Below are 24,853 nucleotides of genomic sequence, written 5' to 3'. Positions count from 1 at the left end.
GCTGAAGTATAAAATAATAGTAGTAGTTGAAATAGGAGACTCAGATAACACAAGTTCAATCTTTTGTACATTGAAAAGTTTATCTATTATAACCTGTTTTAATTAAAAATAAAACCATTTCTAGCATGCATTCTTACAGTAACCTAATGATTTTTCAAGCTGTGCTACACAGAGGTACCTCAAAAGCTGACAATAAGATAAGACGGGCAGCTGTGGAAAAGCCAAGTGGATACACCAGTGCATTTATCACCGTTTTACCCCACAGCGTACAAGCATTTCCAGTTCCACTTTTAACAGTTCGTATACAGTTAGGGCCCCATTTATTCTGATTAAAACTGAAAAATAATTCTAACAATCCACATCAAATCTCTCTCCTACCAATCTAAAAAGATAAAAATTCAGTGAACTACACTGCTATTCATAATTGACATAGTCAAAACTTTCCAATGAAATTTTAAGTGTATCATGATGTGGACCCCTTTCCCTGTCCCCAGGCTTCCCTTACCTTTATAAAATACTATGAAAATTTATTTTAGGACAGAAACTATGTTTTGCAATATTTTTGGACTAACTCCTTTATTTTTATGCCCACGGCAATAAAGATATTGCTATAGTATGAATATTGAACAGACCAAAATATTGTGGAACCTCTTCGTAACACAAGGCTGGTGACAGAAATATAACCAAGTTGTTAACTTTGTTATAGCTTCTCTGTGTGTGGTACATGTGTGTGGGATTACAGACGCTTGGTTAGCAATATACATTAAAAAGACCCATATATTCAGAACATTTGGGAAGAAAAATATTCTGCTTACATCTAAACTGAAATTTGGGTTAAGAGCTATATTATTACCATTACCAATTTTTTAAAATGAGAATTATACTCCAAATTAAAACTGAATCTAATTCAAATTATTTCATAGGTACTTCAGAATCCTACTCAAAAGATAGTTTTTGAGTTACAAAGTCCATTTTCATTATTCAGTATTGATAAGGGAGAGTCTAAAATGCACGTGCCTATGACAACATAATATTGAGGCTCGTTTTAGAGCCAATACTTAACAAGTTTGTTTACATGTAATTTTTATTTAGTAAAAATGTACAAAAAGTAAACATATGAAGCTTCCTGTTATTCAGAGTATAAATGAGGTTTCCCATAATAAATTTTATAATGATTTTTTAATACAGTACCCTGAATAACTTTGTGTATTAAAATAACTGACCTCATATCTGTTAACAAAATCCAAAAAGGAAAAACTAAACTTAGTATACTTTTAGGAAAGTAAACTATAAGCAGAGAAAGTTCAAAAAGTCACCAAAGTCATTTAGTTGGTTAACAAGTCACTAACCTTCCTTTGATTAAAAAAAAAAAAAAAATCACCTAAAGATATCATCTAAACCATTCAATCTCACACCCACCATCCCACCCAGACACAGAAAGCAACCAAGATATTCACTTTCAAAAAATGTCTAATAAAATTATTTTTACCTGTAAATTGTTTTCTGTGACTCTGTTCCACCAAACCATATTGATGGGTACTCCTGATTTACACCTGTCAGCAAGGCAGCCAATAGGGTTCTTTGCTTTTCGTGCCTTTGATCCCATCGGAACTAGCCTCTCCTCCAGCATCCCCAGGCGATACTTCCTTGGCTAGGAAAAAGAAGGAAAGAAACCAGGCCACTCCTAACATCCCCCACACTAATCTAAACTAACATAACTAACATATAGATGATACCAGGGATGGTGGAATAGGGAACAAGTAAAATTTCTAAGACACTCCCTCTAATGTCCTTATCACCACCCACCATTTCCCAACCCCCCCCATACATACCTCCAAAATAACCCACAGTCCTAACAGGCTGAACAACATATAGGTAAAAAGCAACAGATATTTTAGAAGTATACATTATAATTTGATTTTATAAAACCTTAATGAATAGAAATTAACTTATCAGCAAAGTTAAATGCCTTGCAAAATTTTTTCCACTGGCACTTACCTATTCTCACTGCAATATGAAGAAATGCTTCAAAGGGCACCAAAAACAGGTTAAAAAAAAAAATTCTCCAAACTATGTCTTTTTCTGTTCCCATTTTGCTATCTTATTTCCTGCTGAGGAACTACCTCCACTTAAAAGAAGCAGTTAATTCCTAAGGAATGGATTTTTTTAATTTTTTTAAATTCTATGCACATTAGGCAAAAGTACAAGTCACTATGTCTTAAGTGGGCCTTCAACTTAAGGTATTAGATGAAATAAGCTCAAATTTTGTAAAAAAAAAAAAAAAAATACACAATTTTCATGGGTGTTATGAGTATACCAGTAATGTACACAGACTGATATTAAATAGCTTGTCCAATAAAAGCATGAACTCATTGGCAAACATTATAATAAAGTTAGTAAACAATCTTAGTTGTGGTTGGCAGGGCTTTTTAATATGTGAAAATTAATGATAGTTTCCACCACCTTACCTCCCTAATTTATAGCAAATTTGCATTAAATTATATCTTTATAGGAATTTGTATATATATTTTTCCCTTTAAGGAATGCTAATCATTCTTGGGAAGATAGTTTAAGACCTGAAATAACTTATGTTTACTCACTATTCTGTCATAAGTCTGATAAAGCAAATAGTTAAAATTAACTTTCTTCAAAAAAAGTGTCCTAGCCAGACAAACATATAAAATATATAAAATTTTGACCAGTAGAGACAACTAATTTGAAGAAAACACTTGATTTCTAAAATTTCAAAATGACCGTGCGAATAATGCCTATGAAATCATTCTATGCAAAATAGACACTAACAGAAATGGGCCTCTGCTAGTAGTCTTTGACTTAAGATGAAAAAAAAAAATTAAACTTGCATAAGAAAGGTAACTAAACTACCTACCATCCCAATAATTACAGCAGTGGATAAAGTTCCATGAGGCTAAAATATTTCCATCTCCATGCACTCTTGTACCAATTCAATTACTCTTTAAGCCTATATCACAAGCAACTTTTGTGGATGAAAATAAATATGTACCCATCAGAACAATATTATAAATGAAAGAATTTTAAAGCAAGTTATTTCTAGTAATATAGCTCACAACTACAAGGCTTTGATACACAGCAAAAATACTACACCTTTATTAAGCTTTCACTAATTTAAATTTTGTATTTTAAAAAATGTCTGGGCTAAAGAATATCTTAACTATTAGGAAAGTTCCAACACATCAAAGGGTATTTATTTAAACAAAATAACCTATCAAATAGGATTTCTACAAGGGCACCTAAATTTCAGTCATATATTTGAAAGCAAGTAGATTATTGCGTTAAATGGTCTTCTGTTATTCAGATCCTTCACAAATGCAGACCTGCTTTGAGCTGGTTATTACAATAGCACAATTTATCTTCTTACAGTAGTATACTAAGCAATGTAGAAAAAAGTATTTAAATAAATCCACTGTAGCATTCTCCCTCCCCAACAGCTCATTTTTCCAAAGAAGAATTCACTACTTTCTCTCCACCCCAACCCTCAAAAACCTATAATTAGCCTAATGCCTTCCCTCTTAGGTGGAAGAGATCCCCAAACATATGCCACTATAGATTTAACTTTCTTCAATAACTAGCCAGAGATTAAAATCTAATCCAAAAGTACAACCTTCTATGTGATACTGAATGAAAAGACCTAAGATATCAATACCATTTAAATTACCATCATAAGCAATGGAAGGCAAAATGACATCTGAAAAGGGATAGCAGAAATAGAAAGCATGAAGGTGAGGCAAAAAGAGTACATATTACTGCACAAGACAAAAATTAGAGTAAAATCTCAACTATAAACTAATTTCCAAACTACCCTATTATTTATCCCTTGAAGGAAAAAAAATGTATGTTCAACTAAAAATCTAAGAGACTACTGTGTATCAGGAATTGTTCTAAATATGTTAAATAAAACACACACCTTTCCCTCAAAGAGAATATATATAATGTAGTAGGAAACAAAGTCATGCAAACAGAACATACTGTGATATAAAGAATGCATATATAATTAAGGTACCATAGGGCAGAGACAAAGAGTTCACAGAGAAGGAGAATGCAACTCTGAAGAAGGAGTAAGTGCACCTAGATGGAGGAAGCAGGTGGGAGAGGTACTGTAGGCTTGGAAAAACGTGTATGTAGAGGCACTGTGGTGTTAAGCAAAAACCCCAAGTATTCAATCGGCCCTTTAGAGAGGGCTACCCTTAGAGAGCAAAAAGATGAGTCTTCAAAGCAATGAAAAAACTGTTCTATAGCCTACACCAAGGACTTCAGACTTCATTCCATGGGCAATTACATTTCATTCCATGGGCAATGGGAACTCTTAAAAGCTTCCGAATGAAAATTAAAGTGGAAACAGGCAGAAAAATTTGTGGACTCTGACAGTAATCAAGGTTAGAGTTTCTCAACTCTATAAGCACTACAGACTTTCAATAATTCTTTGTCATGGAGGCAGTTTTGTGCACTGTAGCATGTTTAGCAGCATCCCTGACCTTTAACCTCTAGATGCTAGTAGCACCACAGTCCCAGATGTGACAACCAAATACATCTTCAACGTCATGGGGAAACAAAACTGCCCCCATTTCAGAATCACTGGTGTAGGTGAAGGATGTACGTGAAGGGAACTGGTGTAGGTGAAGGGAACTGAAATGGGAATAGACCTAATAAAGACTGGTTGTGGAGAGAACTGCTAGGTTAATAACAACTATAGGTGATTGAAAGTGGGGGCTAAGGAAATCAGAGAAGTCAAATAGAAGAGGAAGAAATAAAAGGAACAAACAAAATTTTATGGAAAATGTTCACCCCTAAAGTTATTACCCTAAAATTCTTGAGATCTTTAAAATAAACCCTCTACTCCCGAGCAAACAAAAGCAACATCCCTCTTCCCTTTTCCTTAGCTTCTAGTAATTCTTTCCTAGACCAATCTTGAAAATGTGAGAGTTAAAAAAACAGGTATGTCCTCTTGTTGATCCTCTATTCTTGATAGCCTTGCCCCTCTATGGAATTCCACTTATGGAATGCAAGCATTTGTAAATGTCCTGTCCTATTGGTAAATAACCAGCTTTTGTACCCCACCTCCTAGTAAGTCAATATTGTACATCAAAATTCCCATCTCTTTTTGTTCCTGTAGAAAATATACAGCAGGGCCTGAAAGTGTTCCTCCTTATCTCCCTCTTCCTCCCCTCTAGTTACAAAATTTTTACTTTAAGTCTCAAGATTTACTCTAAGAGTGAAGTTTTATCATTCTTCACAAAATCTAAATAAACAGTACAATAAGACAGAAGATGAAAATAGTTTTACCCTTTATACTGAACATTTAAAAAATAAAACAACAGGTTAGATCTGAACAAAAGTATTCAAGGATCCTTCCATATTTAAACTATAATGAACCCATGAATCTTCACAAGATGTTACTAAAATAAAGATTCTGATTTAGTGGGTCTAGAGTGAAGCCTGACTCTACATTTCTAAAAGGCTCCCAAGACTGCTAGTACTGCTTATCTGGTGACCACACTTTGAGTAGTGAAGTTCCAGAGAATGTCACAGAAATAACCTAGATAAGAAACAACTACTGGTCCAGACAGAAACTGAAGCCACTCCCTGAAATAAAAAGAGAGAAATTCAATAGTTCAACATCCCAAATCCATAAAGCTTGACCCAGATACTTAGAGCCTTCAAGAACTTCAAGACCATTACACATGCAGCCCCCAGAGCCCTGGCTCTTCAAAACTTCTTGCCCTGGTTCGTAAAAGCCATTTCCAATGGTTTAGGTCTAAAAGAAGTCCACCTTCATTCCTTACAACTGAGGTAAGTCTCTATGTCGAAAAAAGAACAAACAGTAAAAGCTAATTTTTAGGACTGTTTTGAGTTCAAAACTCTAAATGTATGCACATTTTTTCACATATTCATTCAGTCAACATTTCAGCATAAGGTTCTATGCCCTTCTTCCTAGAAATACAAAGCTAAGATATATTCTCTTCTGAAATTTCAGTCAAGCCAAAGAAAAATCTATAAATACCATGCTTGTAATAGAAAATGTAGTTAAAGCTACCAAGTAACAGACCAATTTTTCAGTGCACAATTCTTTTGGTACAACTGCAAAACAACATTTCATATTACCAGCCATATGTAGTTATACGTCATCTAACTAGTAATAAACTAGAAATCAAATTGTTATCCTAGTACAAAAAGTTTCCAATACCCTGAAATTTAAAAACTGTTTTTGAACGTCACAAACACCATTGTGCTTTCACCCTTTATACTCTGAAACAATGAATGATGATTTAAAGTTACTGTGAATGACATTTTTGGATGATTTTCATTTTATTAGTCAAAACTGCTCCATATACTTAAAAACAGTGGTACATATATATGAATTATCTTCTTTCAGTGCTTGCTTCAGCAGCACATATACTAAAATATGAATTATCTTCTTTCAGATAATGCTTAACAGTTACATAAAATCATTAACTTTTGCTATAGTAACTCAGCAACCTACCTCCTGCCACTCTTGATGGTCTTAGGTCCACTAATAGAAACCTCTGGTCTAGAATCTACTACATACTCATTTGAAAATAAACCTGCATTTCTTTCATCACCTCTTCTAACTCACAATGGTCTTCCCTCAATTAATTAAATGCCTTGGCATTTTAGCATATTTATAATTATGAGAACTAAATATGAGACTGTAATTCCATTAATTCAGTGGTTAATCTAAAGTCACTGGGAAAAAACAGACCCCAAACAATAAAACACTTGAATTTCTAAATCAAATAAATTTTCATATAGTCATCAGGATAGGGAACTATATACCTCTACCTAATTTGTTACCTGGATCTTAAAGGCTCCTACACCTAATTAATTTAAAACAGTAAACCCAGACCTACAAGTCACTGTAGCGTGGGCTCCAATCATTTTCTCCATAGGTAAAAGACTTAGAGTCAGAAACACAGCAAGCCAGCTGCAAAGATTATATTGTATTTTGTCTTGTCAATTAATTATTAATTATGGGCTTTTTGTGAAAACATATTGGACTCCTTAAGTTTTCATTGTTCAAATAAAAACAAGAGTAGGATGCAACAGACAAGTCAGTCTATGGAGAAACAGGCTCACTGTTAAGACTCAGGGGCAGGTAAACATCTGTAAATGAAAAAGAACTTTTAATTTGTGGAATCAATGCACAGGATGACAGGATGAAAACAGAAGATGCTGCTAAGTAAAAATTGATCTACATGATATCAAATAAAACAAAAAAGGATTTACATACATATGCAAACACATTTTTAAGCTCTACTATGAATCAGTCCCCCAATATTATCTGCATAACTTTAAGAAAGCCTACAAAGCAGTCATTACTTTTGTCCTTAAAACCTCAATATTACAATGGAGTTCTACTCCAACAAAATCAAGATCAGTTGGAATACTCTTACTAAGTTTCGAAAGAACTAGAACACCAAACTGCAACTTCTTTCATTCTATTGCTTTAGAATGGAACTAGAATATAAAATGTAGATAAATAAAATACCATGACAAAAAATCATTTTAAGTGAACATGAGTAAAGTTGTTTTTTTAAGTCATGAACCTTATTTCCACAACAATCAACTGTAATAATTTTAAGTTTTTATAATGTGTTTCAGTACCTTATCAAAACCAAAGATCATGCTAAAATGCCTATTTGCTTGTTAGCAAAAGGTTCCCTTTTTATGTATTTATATGTGTACCCTTGGTTAAATTCAATCTTAAAATGTAACAGAGGATCTTCAGATCTGCTAAATAATATATATACTTGGTATTACTAATATACTCTAATATACCCTGCTATAATTGAACTTAAAGTAAGGTAGTGGTTAATCAAAAGTAAATCTCACACACATTCAGAAACAGATAAAAACATTTTAAAACTACAGAATCATAAGCAGTCAAGACTGGAACTACCATTTAATAAGCACAGGGCACTATGCCAAGCACTTTATACCCATTATGGTATTAATCATCATAATTCTGTGAGACTGGCACAATTGTAGAACCAACTTGAGAAAAGTGAGGCTTAGAAGAAGTTAAAATAACTTGCCTATAATCTCACAACTAATACAACATCAGGCCCTGGAGTTTGTACTCTTACATGATACTCTGCCTCCAGTCTGAAGAAAGCTGTTCCATATTCTATAACATTCCTAAACATATTTCACTCTTACATTATACTAGCAATCCTAAAATGACCAAATACCAATTTCTAAATGAATCAATCTCTCTTTGAATCTAACTGGCATAGATGGTTATCAGTAAGAAACAAGAGCTACAGAGGCTCCATTCAAAGAAATAAAATTAAGCAGCTCCCTGTTCCCATTTTCAAAATGCAAGGAAAAAAATACTGGGAATTAAACAGAGTTGGAGAAATTACACAGTTTGGGTTAAATTTAGCCAAAACTTTGGCTAGCATGTTTGTGCTAAGAATTCTAAACTCACCTTTATGAATTCATTACAGACCCCTACTTCGTAGGAAAACAGAGATAGCCACCAGTAATGCCAAGCTATTAAAATCAGCTACTCCACTTTGTAAATACAATGATCAGAGAAAAGTAAAAAGCCAACCACACAATCTCAGAGTGAGCTACTAGTTCCTAAATCCAAGTAGTATATGCACCATCGTTTTATCAAGCTGAATTAGGCAAGCCAAAATGCCCAAAGCTAAAACAAAATAAGGACTATACAATTATATATTGTACAGAAAAGGCATGCTGCTTCATTCAGTTCACACATTTAAATATGGTTAAGTATCAAACACCAAACCACCACACATCTCTTAAAAAAAAAAAAACCTCTAAAACAAAGATCTGCCATGAGATCTTTTGTAATCAGTCAATAGAACAAATTCCAGTCAATAGAACAAGATTCTTTCTTGACTCAAGAAAAGCCAAGTGGTCACTGCACACAAAGTACCAATTAAACTAAAATACACAAAGTAGTACAAGGTTGAACTCCTGATTTGTTACAACAAAATTTAATCTATTCTTTCCAAAGCATATCTCTATCTCAACACAATCTTGGAAATCCAGCCTGGAGTACTTTATATTTAGTAGGAAAACAAAATTAACTCTTTCAAAGTTGAGCCCTTTTCTCTAGGAGCTATCACATTTCTAAACAAGTTTGAACCTAATGTTACTTGTGCAGCATTTCAAAGAAAAGATTAAGACTGAGGTAAAAGCAATAGAAAGTGAAATTTAAATTTGACAATTAAAATGCAGAGAAGATTAAGAACATATTCATTTGCTAAGGGAAGTTAATTACTATCGATCATTTAGCAATAAAAATGACAGTAGATTCAAATTACATGAGAACATTGACAGTCCCTTCAATTTAAAATCACTGACTCAGCAAATAGAGAATTATGTTATTTTAACGAAATGAGCTTAATATTTTATTCTTTTTAAATGTACTTAATAAGAGATCATCAGAGTAAGTGTGGCATTTCAAAAGTGACAGCATAAATCCGTTATGAAATTCAAGACCAAAAACAAAATGGGGAGAATTGAAACATCTGATAGAAGAGGTTTAAATCTCTAACACACACAGAGCTTACAATGAATTTAAAAATAGCCAAACAGAAAAATGAGCAAAAGACATTAAAGAAACAAAGAAACACCAATAGCCAATTAATAAATGAGAAGTTCAACAGCACCAGAAATTAAATTTAAACAATGAGGGGTTTTTTTGCCTTATACAATGACAGAGATGTGAAATCCTTTCAAGGCTCTAGGAAAATCGCCATCTATAAATAGGAATATAAACATGTGCAACATTTCTAAAAAGTTAAGTCAAATATCAAAAGTTTAATTGTATACTCTTTCCCTAGAAACTGTGCTTATGGAAATTTTTACTGAGATAATCACATAAACGGAAAAAGAAACAAGCATAAGGTCAATGTTTTATTCCTCTCTTGCATATTACCAGTAGCCTGTTTCCACTACCTGTTTCTCACTGTATCTAAGACTCATTTTATCTCTCATATTGCCTTAAAGACTTTTTGTTTTCTCTGAAATGTAAATAATTATCTATATCATTCTTCATAAATTACTTGATATCCCAAAATTTCCATTTCTCAAATAATCTCTCTCAAAGACCTGCTGGGGAGATTAAGTAATATAAAACATTAATTTATTAAAGAATTACTTAAGTTCACCATATTACCTGGAACAGATACAGAAAATCATTATCGATATGAATAAAATCAAATTTCTATCCGTCTGCCAGTACATCATGAGAACTCTCCAGATAGCTTTTCACCAAATTTAAAGCACATGTTTGAGAAATTAACAGCTATGTGAGGAGGAAGCAAAAAAGAAATGCTGGAGGAGGAGAGGACAGAGCACCTCAAAGAAAAGACAGACATCCTCAGAGCAGCTATAAGAGAACTACTTCTCCAGGGGGCAGTTATAACACGCCTGATCCAGAGTGGGCAGCAACAGGTATTTATTTATTTAACAACAGTCAACAATTTCCAAATAAGGCTAGAAAGGTCTGGCTAATACGATGTATTACTATAATGAGAACCACCATTTACTGGGCATTTCTACCCAGGAAATGCATTTCATTTAGTCCTTGTAACAACTCCACATAGTAGGCACAAGGTATTGTTATTATTCTCATCTTGTGAACGAAGAAAGAAAGGTTTAACTAAGCTTAAAGACACAATGATAATCAGTGAAGAAATGGAGATTCAGACTCCTGGCATCCAACTCCAAACCCTAAAACTTTAACCATTTTTCAATACTGCTAGATTATTATTATTCCTTGTGTTTGAGAGAAATAAAAATTCTCGAAGGGGCTATGAGCAAGCTATAAACAATAACCATGGGTGCTTCCCTGCCTATAGGAATCTGGACTCCAACGACTCAAACAATTCCCATATGGACCCATATGTTAGCTCTAAATCTACAACCTCACTACATCTGGTTTAAGTTGGGATAGTACACCTTCCCACAGCACGGCAAATGGAGATGAATGGAGGCTCAGCCTACTCCAGTGAAAGAAGAACAGCTCTGTTTAATTTGTAATTCTAAACACAATTTTACATAGAAACATGACTTGCACAATACTCATAGGTAAATGATACTGATATGGCTGACCTGCAAATCTAAACACAAAGTAAAACAGTATTTGAGAACATATACAAAAAAGTTCAAACACTGTGGTTTTACAAGTTTAGTTTTATACTGCAATTTCCATTAAGATTTCAGTTATTGTTCACTATCTTCTCCATTTTCTCCTCACTTTTTATTTTTTCCTGAGATCAATACTTGACTTGATGTTCCAAAATAAACCTAACCCATCAGAAGAATTAAGAAAGGATTTACATTCCAAATTATGCCTGTCATAATTCTACTAATTTCTCCAAATCTAGTTTAGCTTTCTCCAGAAAAGAACCCTACCATAAATACTCTCCACGTTCCTTGTTACTCCCTATTTTGTTCTCAAGAGTAGAAACAGTGTGAAAGTCATCTTTTGAAGACATGACAACTGAATTGTTATAAGAAAAAACTTAAATGTCAAATTAATCAGAAAATACAATATATATCACCAGTAAATTTTGTAATAAAGATGGCTGAAAGAGGAACGTATAATCTTGAGGTAGAACACAGTGGGAAGGAGGTTCCAAACTGAGATAAAACACGGAAGGAAGCAGAGAAAGTTTAACTAAATTAAACTTTAGTTAGTGAACTTTGACCTCAAGCAGAATAATCTAGAACTGAACCTCTAAAACCTACATCTCCTCACAAATAAACCAACAGCAAATAAGCCAAATCCCTTGGTCCCACCTGGTTCCACTTCCCTCATCCTAACAGTTTTAAAATCGAGAACAGAAGAAATAAACAGGATACATCACAAATCTTTGTCCCCTAAGTCTAAAGACTTTAACTTGTTATTAAAATGTTAAAAATTTACTAAAGTGAAAATCTGTTATCCCAATACTAGAAATGGAGCGCAAATATCCAGGCAAAGCTGCATATTGATTGTAACATCACAGTAAAGTACAACTAAAACAAGTATAAATGACAGGCACCAGAGCCCTTTTGCTTTAATGGGGGTAGTGGGCAAGGGATGGTGGGGAGGGGTGGTGCTGAATAGGAAAAGAACTCTCGATGGCTTACAAAAGAAGGCAACGAGAGGCTAAGAAAGGTATACAAGAGAAAGCCAATAATGCCAAATACAAATTTAGAGGGCTTCTCACTCTGCTTAGGACATGTCTCAATCATTTGTGGTCACCCTGCATAAAAATTCACAGCATAGCAAGAATATCTACTGAGATGTCATAGTACTGATTCACTTCATTTATACATATCTGTATTTCAATACCTAACTTTGTTATAAAGATACTTTCTTCCCAAAGGAGTCTTACCCAAAACTGTACTGTTCTCTAGATCACAGTTATGATTCAGAATGACTCTCACCTCTTTTTCCACCAGGCCAGATCACAGCATCATCTATTCGGTTGTTTAGGTTTCCTCATGTATTACTCTCAAATATATTAGCTCTCATTTTCATCAAAACTCTGTCTCCAGCATTTTTGGGGACTTAACTCTCCCACAGAGTACACAGCTATGATTTAATTTCTTCTACTGCCACTCTTGGCCAACAATAATTTTACACATTTTCAAACACTAGTTACTTTCCCTATCTATAATATTAAATATGTCTAATGTAGAAAAAAAAATCAGTGCTTCTCAAACATCAGTTGTGAAATACCATGAAGATTCAATAATAATTTCCTAAATATTGTGGTTGTATATTTTATAAAGTAAAAGTGAGTTATTAGAAAAATAAGCACATATTTGGATGCTACAGTATCAAATTATCAGATTATTATAGAAGTTTCTAAAAATCTACTTTCAGTATTTTAACTTACCTCCCTACATACAGGTCACAAATACTTGAGGGACTAGCCCCGATCCCTGCACATGAGCAGTACTGCCCTAATGCATATCTTCTCAGTACACAACTCTTCAGGAAGTTTGTCACACATCTAGCAACAATAAAGCAACCCAGACAAATGGCTATGAACCTGTTTAATACTGTTTTTCACATCCCATATTTTACTTCAACTAGTTCCTATAGATGCAAGGTCCTCAGTCATCATCTCTTAGCTCATCTATGATACAGAGAATTTTAAAAGTTGCTGATGATCCTAACTCTCAATAATCAAGCAATACCTTCTCAGTATTTGCCACAACATATTCCTCAACTTCAAAAAACCCCAACTCAAAACAACTTTTCACCATAAATGCTTCTACATCTAGAAAATTCTCTGGTATTTAGCAATCATCATATTTAAATTAATACTAATTAATATGCTATTAAGTAGGTTCATGTATTGCCTCTTCAACTAGACCTTAGAGGGCAGTAAAAACATCAACACTCTTTCAATTTTCTACATAGCACATAGTAAGTCTGCTTACAGTAAAAACAGTAGATTGATCGGATCCCAATAACTCATATACTCTCCAGGCAAAATGTAGTAATATCATCAAATGAGATTTCCAGAAAATAATTTAGGTATGAAATAGGAGTAGGTATGGCCTATCTGTTCTCCAATATCATTATGAAAGAAAATGTCTCTAAGTAATCATGACAGCCTGCTTAGATTAACCCAGAATTATATTTACCTAAATTTGAGTTACTTCCACTAAAACTGCATCATGAAACAGACATTAAGCATTACTACAACAAAAGAAAGTCTACAGATGCCTTCAATTCACAACATGGAGCATGCAACACTTAGGGTAAGAGTTGTTCTAACACAAAGAAATTCAAAACGTTAATTCAACCATTAATTTTAAAAACATATGCAACCTGTACCAAACATAGTAACTATATAGTCCACTACTGGAAAAAAAAAAAATCTTATGTCCCTTCATATTATTTTAAATGTAAATGGCAAGAAAATATGGCCCTTCAAAGATACACTATGTGAACCCTGAATTTCTAAGTAGAGATTAATACATAGGTCCTTTCAGTTTAGTTTAGAGAGACACTGAGTTTTAAGATTAAAGACACTGAGATTTAAGATTAAAGATACCATAGCCATTATCCATGCCATGTTCATCATTTCATTAAAGCCCAGGAAGCTGGACCAAGGTCACAAAGCCAGAGGACCTCAGAAGTTTCAAAATAGTGCTCATTTTACCATATTAATCTGCTTCCATTCCAAATACTGAGGTCACATTGGTAATAACATTTCCATTTACCACTTTCTTTTACTAAAATGAATTTTAAAAGAACAGGCACTATATATCCTCCTTTTTCCAGTCTCCAGAGATTGCTACCATTTCCTCAAAAGCAAATGTGAGTAGCTCTAACTCATATATTTCAACTTAAAGGTATAGTCCACTAAACCCTCATATTAGGAACACTTTTTAAGTGTTTATCTGCCATTCTAGTTTTACTTTCTACTCATAGATCGGAAAAGCAATTTATCACAATTAACTGATTATTTTAAAAGGGGACCCCCTAAGACTACTTAAGGGCTTTATATTTTTCCTTACACCAAATAGCTCCAGATAATTTGCTTTCTAGCTTGTATCTGGCTTTTCAGCATTTCAGTTTCCTTCCATATTGACTGGCTTTGCCTACTGTCACTTCCCACTACTGCCAATGAGTCAATTCTATTCCCCTTCTACTATAAGGATTCAGAAACTACATATTCCAATTTATGAGAATAGCATGCAAATCAAGAGTAAATGTGTTCTTGATGACCGCCCATTAGTAAGTCTTTAAAATCAAGCCCACACATTTTCATTTATCATTAAAAGCATTCAGTAATCTTGATCTTTTGTTTCAAAATGAAAATAATAGTAGGTACATAAAGTACTGATGTCATTTATACCTGATCCCATGATTCTTGAGACTATCTAGGCTTCTTCAATTTCATTTTATACTACCCTCCAATCAGATAACTTCCTAAAAGAATCTTAAACTTGCATCAATTTCCTAAAATTAATATTCTTTATGAGGGGGGAGGGTCTTTCTTCCATTACTTAGGAGACTGAAATTAGTTATAACATGGCAGTAATTTCCACCAAGATTTACAACCTCCCGAACCTCTTCAGGGGCCACTGATCCCAACTAAAACTACCACCTTCTCTAGATCATTATTACTATTGACATAATGATTCTCATGAAGACTCAGAGGCTTCAAACTGTAATAGAACTTCATTTCTCCTTGTCACAGAACTAGTCCCTATAAAATACTTCAAAATCTATCAACCTCAATTCCAAAAAAATTAAATTTCTAACATAAACAGATTTTAAACTGTTTTCAAACAGGTGAACCAATTATGAAAAGTTGAAGATTTTTAGGTTGCCTTGTCATGAGGCATTTAAATTAGGGGAGAAATATTGAAATTTTAGACAAAGCAGTCAAAAAATAAAGTTAAGACATGATTAATGTGCCTGTAAAGGGTCACATTAACAGCAACCACAACATTAAATTAGGTATTTTCTTGAAAACAGATTAAGATAAAGAAAACGAGCAAAAGGATTTCATCCCTTCGCATAAAAAAATCTCTATTTCATGCACAGACACAAATCAAATTCTATATATATGAAATATATACCAAGGAAAAGGGCAAACAAAAGCAAGAAAAATATCACAGTCCATAAAAACGCCTCCCAACTTAAGAGAATATTGACCATTACATAGGTGATGACCCCAATATCACCTCTGTATTCCATTTTGTCTCACATAAATTTCAACTTCACCTACCTTTCTTCTCTGAGAGATGTTGAGGGCACCAAAATCATTAAACAAGGATGAAGCAGGTGAAGTTAGAGGATCTGGAAGGTAAGTTACATAAGTTTCCATATAGACAACTCAAGTAACTCACAAATCTAATAAATTTTTAACTTGACAATGCTTATAACAGTAATATAAATCATATACCACAGTTACTGTTAAACTCAATGCCTCACATACAACAAACATTCAAATATTTTCTAAGTGACTAAAACACAAACTGGAGAATACTTCGTTCAGCAAACACTCAGTACACATTTAATCAGAACCTATATGGAGTAGGATGCATTTGCTTATAACCAAAAGAAAAATCAAACAGAAAAAAAGAAAAGAGGACTCTTAACCATGCTATCAGTAATGTGTTTAGGAAGGAAGGAAGGCTACCTGTAGTAAATGTTTGTATGCTTGAGACCAAATCATGAGGAAAATTAAAAGGGCAGTGAGGTGGGCAAGATCGTAAACCACACTCTAAGTTACTGGACTTGGATTTTAACACTTAAGCAACGCCTTAAAACCATCTATTCTAGAGAACATTCCATATTTATAAGTTTATCACCAGATATTTTAATTCTTACTAAAAACAGAGGTAAACATGAAATTCAAAGATTTTATAGTTTCAAAGTTCTATTACTCTGTGGCCAGAAATTACAAACAAAAGTGTATCTCTAAGCTGTTTTTCACTTAATAAATCAGAAGAGCTTCTGAAAAGGTATGCATGATATACATAGAATATCATTATCTTAATTCTGAGCTCTAGTTAATCTTATGTTTCTCATTAAATTGTCTATAAAATTCTAAAAACCATAGTAAGTGTTCTCATTTAAAGAAATCTTAAATCTCTTCATAATGCAGAATAGATTGCTGCTTAATTTCTCTAGGTTCGTCTCCCTGAATTTTCATAGTCTGGTCCTTCATTAGAATTAACAAGGTTTAATAATGCAAAGAAAGAGAAGCTAATAAAATAACAAGACGTAAAATATTTTTATGTAATTTATACATTCAAGGCACTTAGAAAAAGAAGTAATATTATTCATCCTTTAGTCTACTTTTAATAGCATTTAAAACAATATATAAACTCCATGGGAAAGCTAAAAATATTACTACACTACAAATTTTAGTTTCTAATAATTTTATTCTACATTAAAATGTTTTTTCCTACAGCAAGAAAAAAGTTGAAATATCCAAATAGTGATAGAAATTTGAAACACACACATAAAATATCTATCTCAGAAAATAATCAACACGCAAATTCCTATTCTCACCATTAATAATAGTTGTTTGCATTTTATTGATGCAGAGTATTAACACTCAATTGTTACATATTTTAAGACACCATTCTTGAACATCTGTTTTTATTTTTTAACATTTGTCTTTTAAAATAGGATACAGAAAGATACTTGAAAATTCCCTATCAAAAGCCTTAAAAATGATCATAATCTTTGAAACAGTAATTCCATGTCTAAGAATGTTTCCAAAAGTGTAACTCAAAATATGAATACAGACTCATACACAGTCCAATATTAGAGTACATACTTTTTTAAAAAAAGTTTTAAAAAAAGTTTAGTAAATTATGAAAATAACCAATAGAATTCAATTTATAACGATCAAGAAACACTCATGATATAATTTAAAAGTATACTTAATGCAATCTTAAGTATTATCATGTATATACTTGACTAAGTATTATTACATATTATGTATGTATACATTTATATCTATTTTCACACTCAGACATAACGATTATTTGAAATTATATGGAATCCAAATAATGGTTATTTGTAGTGAAAATAACATGATTCTTATTCTCTTCCTCATACCCATTTATAATTTTTAAGATTTCTACAATGAACATATTATTTTTAGAATCAGAAACAGAAAAGATAAAAAGGGACCAAGTCTTACCATGGCCTGCATATGGCTTGGCACTGTCATTTAGAAGGCTTGGGGAGCTGCTACTATTAGTCATTCTCTGAAAAACAAAATAGATACATATAATATCACTGAGAAACACAGAATTGAGAATATTCAACTAATTCAGACTCTCTCCGTTTCTTCCCCTCTAATCCACTTCTCATATTACTGACACTCTAATCTTCCTACAAATGTTGCTACATGGATTACAATAATTCATGCAAAAATTTCCAAATACTCTCTATGACACATCAAACAAAAATTTTACTCACTAGCCAGATATTTAAAACCAATGTTGCACACCAATTTTGAATTGCATTTCCATAACTTGTTAGATTGGGCAACATACATAACTATTAAGTCTCCTTGTCTATAAAATAAATATAAAGTCCAATATCCATCTCAGAAGATATGAAGTGACTATGTATAAAGTCAACAAATGCTTTCTATCATCCTCTCCCAATGAGTATTTCATATACCTTATAGATTTGGTAAAATCAGGCTATTCCCTGTACTCTAAACATGTTCCATTCTTTCTTATACTCTATAGCCTCTAGTGTCTTCATCCTGAAAAACCTTCACTCCATACCCACAAAACACAGAGTAGTGAAATTAGTCTCTTTCCCTCTATCATCTACGTACTCCACTGTCATCCCACCCTAGTCTCCACCCTTGAAAGCTCACCCTGAATCCAACCTTATCCCACCTAACCTTATCACTTCCTAAAACCTTACCTCCTACTCAACAAATTTAGGAATAAATGAAGACTGTAGATATCCCCCACCACTGGAATAAACTTCACTGTTTAGTACCACATAAGGATACCTGCATCAAAGGATACTTTGTTTCCACTGGGCTTCCAAATCCATTGACTCCAATAAAGCTGGTGCTGAAATAGGAATCTGTGAGACTTGAATCCGTTAAAGCACCTCCATCTATTCCAGGAACTGAAAGATAAGGAAAATTCAAATATTTTAATTCTTTAAAAGCACAAAATATTGATGTAGTTTCCATGTCTCTAAATAAACTTTGAAGTCTTAAATCTCTGTCACATTTATTATTTATCTGTTCATAACAAAAGGCAGGACCAAATAAAACTGGCTCAGCTCTAAAAATCTGTTCATCAATGCTCAAGTTGATGGATTTCTTTCCCACAGATAAAGTAATTTATTTTATATTAGCCACATAAGCACCACCAGGCATGACATGAAGAAATAAACCAAACTTGCATTTCATTTTCTCATCATTTTCTTTAACTTTGCAAGACAGCAGAATATAAAACACTGCAATTTCTCCTGTGAATCTTTATATGAGAAACAGATGGAAGTTTCTCAGGGCTGTTTCTCTTAACCTAGATTATGAAAAACACCAGCAGTCTCATATTAACTCATAATTCAGTAAAAACAATTCTGCAGATGTAGCAATGAGATAGAGTTCAGGAATATAGATAAGCTGTTGATTTTGGGATAGATGAATACAGAATGATTGTAACTAGTAGGACAATCCATGATATATCAACAAAGTAATGGACAATCTGTTGTAGATGCTACCTTCCAGTAACTACATGGAATGATGCTATTTGCAAGCTGCCAGTTAAGTACAAAGCTGTATGCTTTACAAATAAGCTAAGCTTCAAGTAGGTCGTCCACTTCTAGGCATAGCCTCTGATGACCATTGAAACCACTCCAACCCCCAAATAAGAAAAAAACTAAACAAAAAGCTGATGGCTGAATATAGGGTGCTATGATCTGAATTTCTGTATAACCACAGAATTCCTATGTTGAAATCCTAACCCCCAAAGATAATGGTAAAGAAAGTAGGGCCTCTGGGAGGTACTTAGCTCATGGGAGTAGAGTCCTCAGGAATAAGATTAATATGCGTATAAAAGATACCTACAGAGATCCCAAGCCCCTTCAACCATGTGAGAGCATGAGGTACCCATTTATGACCAGGAAGTAGGTTCTCACCAACCCCCACACAAAATCTACCAGTGCTATGATCCTTGACTTCCCAGCCTCCAGAAGAGTGAGAAATACACTTCTGTTGTTTATAAAACATCAACTCTGTGAAATTTCATTACAGTGGCCCAAACAGACTAATATTTAGGGATTACTTGCAATCCTGAGGTAATTTTTAGTCTCTATTTTTAAGATTTATTACACAAAATGTACGCAATTAGAATGTACTATTTTTATAATTATAAAAAGATTTTTAATGGTTCATATCTTTTAAATTAGTGTTTATAATTTCAGATGTAGCAGAAGAATGTGACCAGAAACACTAAAGATTTACATGTAGAGTTGTTCATCACTTTGTCCATTTACATACAAGTATTAAAAGTATTATTTTAATAATAAGACACAATGTGAAATGCCCAAGAACAACAAAAAAATTAAGTAAATTCCAACACACCTTTGAAAGAGTACTATGAAATTACTTAGAAATTATAATAATTAATGTCTGGGATTTATTAATACTCTAGCAAATCAAAAACTGGGAGGAGAGACAAAATAAAACTGGCAAAATGCAGGTCCTATTGAAGCTGAGTGATAAGGGATTATTCTATTCTCCTCTCTACTTTTATCAAAGTTAAAAATTTTCCATAATAAAGGTTTAGAAAATGAGGTTAATAAATAATGGTATGTATCAAAACTTTACAATGTGAAGTAAAAGGGAATGTATTTTTATTTACAGTATGATAATCTGTATGATAATTATTTACAGTATGATAATTAGTGTGCTTACATATATACAAACACAGATTATAAGACTGAACACACATACATATATATACACACACAGACACTCACCAAAATTTTAATCTTGTGTTATTGAGTTGAGATTGGGAGAGACTTTTCTCAGATTATTTTCTATAATGTAGTTATTTTTATAACAAAGACGATGATGACAGAGAAATCCAAAAGGGGCTGAGTTCCTATATTCAACCAAAACCCTTACAGCATCTATTATTTACCTTTTCCTAATAAAATAAAATAGTTTTCAAAAATAGAGTACAATTTCAGAGTCAAATTATTTAAATACAGCATTTTTATTTCAATGTTTTCAAATTCTAAATCCAATTTTCTCTTTTCTTCCTATGTTATAAAGGTACTACAATAAAACTATTATTGAACATGCCAGAATTTAAGTATCTATGTTCAACATCTCACCTTAGTAAATTTTAAGAAAGATCCACTGGACTAAAAATAAGCACCTAAGGGGTGCCTGGGTGGCTCAGTGGGTTAAAGCCTCTGCCTTCAGCTGAGGTCATGATCCCAGAGTCCTGGGATAGAGCCCCCCATCAGGCTCTCTGCTCCGCAGGGAGGCTGCTTCCTCCTCTCTCTCTGCCTACTTATGATCTGTCAAATAAATAAATAAAATCTTTAAAAAAATAAAAATAAGCACCTAAGCATAACAATATTTGCAAAACAAAGGAATATTAAACTGTCAGAGGACAATAAAGCAATCTTATAAACACCCCATCCTTTATAATACTGTATCATTTAGAAACAGAGTTTACCCTAATTTATTACCAAATTTCTGGTAGTGACTGATTCTTGCTATATTAAAATTGGTTTACATTCCTTTGGAATACACAACTTTGACACAACTTTGATGCTCCCTAACAAAGAAACAACTGACAAAGCTAAACAAAAAAAGAGAGAAAGGAGGGGAGAGGGTTAAACATGGACATGGCCAGTAATGAGGGTTAAAAAATTAATTAAACATTCCACATAAACACCCAAAACTGTAAACAACTGGAAAAAAAACATAGGGAAGAGCTACTTGACCTTGGTCTTGGCAAGAATTTTCTGAATGAGACACCAAAAGCACAAGCAACAAAAGTAAAAATAAACCTGTAGGACTGTATCAAATGAAAAGTATCTACAGAGCTAAAGAAACAATCAGCACAATAAAAAGGCAATCCGTAAAACAACAGAAAATATTTGCAAACCATCCCTCTGATAAGGGACTAATATCCAAAATATATAAGGAACTCCTATAACTCAACAGCCCTTCAAAAACAGCCAATTGAAAAATAAGCAAAGGACTTGAATACATATTTTTCCAAAGAAGATACACAGATGACCACCAGGCATATGAAAAGATGCCTGATATCACAAATCATCAAGAAAATACAAATTAAAACCATAATGAAATACCCCCTTACACCTGTTAGAATGGCCATTATCAAAAGATAGAGATAAGTTTGGGCAAGGCCATGGAGAAAAGAGAATCCTTGACCACTGTCAGTGGGTCTGTAAATTGGTGGAGCCACTACTGAAAATAATAAGGAGGTCCCTCAAAAATTAAAAACAGAACACAAGATTTAGCAATCTTACCTCTGGTTAAACTAGTCCCCCCATCCCGCCCCCTGGCCTTCTCCAAGGTTTCACTTACCATAGTTACCTATGGTCAACCTCAGTCAACCATATGTAAGCCAACGATCCTCTGACATAGCATCTTAAGGCCAGTGGTAAGCTAATACTATGTCACAATGTCTACATCATTCACCCTACTTCACTTGATCATGTAGGCATTTTATCAACAAACATCATCACAAGAAGGGTGAGTAACAGTACAATAAGATATTCTGAAAGAGAGAGAAAAACCACATTCATGTAACTTTTATTACAATATATTGATATATTGTTGTATTTTATTATTGTTCTCAATGTCTTACTGTGCCTAATTCATAAATTAAACTTTAGCATAGGTATATATGTATACATAGGAAAAAAACATGTATACATAGGATTCATACTGTCTGCAATTTCAAACATCCACTGGGGGTACTGGACTGTATTCCCTACAGATCAGAGGACCACTGTATCCCCTGCAGATAAGACAGGAGTACTACTTTGTATTAATAAAAAGAAATGGAATCACAATCTTGAAGAAATTTCTGCACCCCCATGTTAACTGCAACATTACTCCTAATAGCCAAGACATGGAAACAACCTAGATGAGCACTGAGAGATAAATAGCTAATGAAAATGTGATATACATATAAAATGTGGTATATACATATATGTTTATGTGTATGTATTCTGTGTATACACACATACACACACAAAATGAAATATTACTCAGCCATAAGAAAGAAGGAAATCCTGACATTTTTGACATCACAGATGGACCCTGAGGGCATTATGCTAAGTGAAATAAGTCAGAGAAAGACAAACAGTATATGTTCTCATTTATATGTGGAATATAAAAGAGCCAAACTCAAAGAAATAGAGGAGTGGTTGCCAAGGACTGAGAAGCAGAAGAAATAGGGAGATGCTGGTCCAACTTCCAGCTCCAAAATGAGTAAGTTCTGGGGATCTAATGTACATCATGGTGACTATAATTTAAAAACTGTATTATATACTTAAAACTTGTTAGTAGAGTAGAGTTTCAAAGTTATCACCACACACAAGAAAATGTAATTACATGAAGGGACAGAGGTGCTGACCTACCTATGGGTAATCATTCAGCAGTTATGTATTTGTATGACACCATCATGCCATATACCTTGTTATATGTTAGTATCTGAATAAAGCTGAGAGGAAAAATTCCACACATATACTTTCACTTAACCTTCCGTATTTTGGAAGGAAGAGAATGGGATTTGATGCTTCCAACAGTAGTTAGGAAAATCAGATCCTGAAGATACTGGGTTTTTCTAATTACTAAGAATAGACACATGTTCTACCTAACTTATGAGATGCACAAAGAGAAAAGGCATGTAGAGCACGTTTGAAGTTTAAATTACATAAGCATAAGACACATTAGAGGCTTTTATTACCAAGACTAAACAAGAACTTTTCACTAGTTTAACCTCTTATTTTTGCAATCCACTTTACGTAAACTTTACACCATCTCTATGGAATAATAGTATGCAATCCACTATAAGTAAAGCTTACTATTTCTAGGAAAGCTCTATGATCACCTCTATTATTATACCTTGTATCTGTACAGAATAATAATCAATTCAACAACCACTGTGTAGATAAGAACCTCAGTCCAACTGTCAACTGTGGCAAGGTTGATACTACTTTTACTTTACAATTAAGTAAACTAATTGATTTAGAGAGATGAGAAAGCTTGCCCTATGCCACAAAGCTAGTAAGTGACAAAACTGGGATGTAATGGCAATCTCTCAATTGCATGAAACTGCCTTCCAGTTTTTAAGAGAGGGATTAGAAATCAAAAGATGAAATTTCAAGCCTGCACTTTTTTTTAATTTTTTATTTTTTATAAACATATATTTTTATCCCCAGGGGTACAGCTCTGTGAATCACCAGGTTTACACACTTCACAGCACTCACCAAAGCACATACCTTCCCCAATGTCCATAATCCCACCCCCTTCTCCCAAATCCTGTTCCCCCAGCAACCCTCAGTTTGTTTTGTGAGATTAAGAGTCGCTTATGGTTTGTCTCCCTCCCAATTCCATCTTGTTTCATTGCTTCTTCTTCTACCCAGTTAAGCCCCCATGTTGCATCACCACTTCCTCATATCAGGAAGATCATATGATAGTTGTCTTTCTCTGCTTGACTTATTTCGCTAGGCATGATACGCTCTAGTTCCATCCATGTTGTCGCAAATGGCAAGATTTCATTTCTTTTGATGGCTGCATAGTATTCCATTGTGTATATATACCACATATTCTTGATCCATTCATCTGTTGATGGACATCTAGGTTCTTTCCATAGTTTGGCTATTGTGGACATTGCTGCTATAAACATTCGGGTGCACGTGCCCCTTTGGATCACTACGCTTGTATCTTTAGTGTAAATACCCAATAGTGCAATTGCTGGGTCATAGGGCAGTTCTATTTTCAACATTTTGAGGAACCTCCATGCTGTTTTCCAGAGTGGCTGCACCAGCTTGCATTCCCACCAACAGTGGAGGAGGGTTCCCCTTTCTCCGCATCCTCACCAGCATCTGTCATTTCCTGACTTGTTTATTTTAGCCATTCTGACTGGTGTGAGGTGATATCGCATTGTGGTTTTGATTTGTATTTCCCTGATGCCGAGTGATATGGAGCACTTTTTCATGTGTCTGTTGGCCATCTGGATGTCTTCTTTGCAGAAATGTCTGTTCATGTCCTCTGCCCATTTCTTGATTGGATTATTTGTTCTGTGG

At 33.7% G+C, this 24,853-nt stretch overlaps 1 protein-coding gene across 8 annotated transcripts in view; it reads right to left on the bottom strand.

The window, feature by feature from the left end:
• PAN3 (poly(A) specific ribonuclease subunit PAN3) overlaps positions 1-24,853 on the bottom strand; it is a 138,973-nt gene that overhangs the window by 92,616 nt on the left and 21,504 nt on the right. For 4 of the 8 annotated variants that reach the window (XM_082700708.1, XM_082700709.1, XM_082700715.1 and 1 more), the window contains exons 2-5: positions 18,546-18,667; positions 17,712-17,778; positions 15,780-15,850; positions 1,490-1,651 (exon numbers count right to left, since the gene is read on the bottom strand). In XM_082700708.1, the coding sequence (XP_082556834.1) occupies positions 1,490-1,651; positions 15,780-15,850; positions 17,712-17,778; positions 18,546-18,667 (422 nt within the window). The remainder of the gene's footprint in view (positions 1-1,489; positions 1,652-15,779; positions 15,851-17,711; positions 17,779-18,545; positions 18,668-24,853) is intronic. The other 4 variants (XM_082700710.1, XM_082700713.1, XM_082700711.1 and 1 more) reach the window with 1 other exon arrangement.

The sequence above is a fragment of the Mustela nivalis genome (genome assembly GCF_964662115.1).
Source record: "Mustela nivalis genome assembly, chromosome: 15".
NCBI lineage: Eukaryota > Metazoa > Chordata > Mammalia > Carnivora > Mustelidae > Mustela > Mustela nivalis.
Note: the sequence above shows the minus strand (reverse complement) of the source record. Positions and strands in the feature narration are given on the sequence as shown.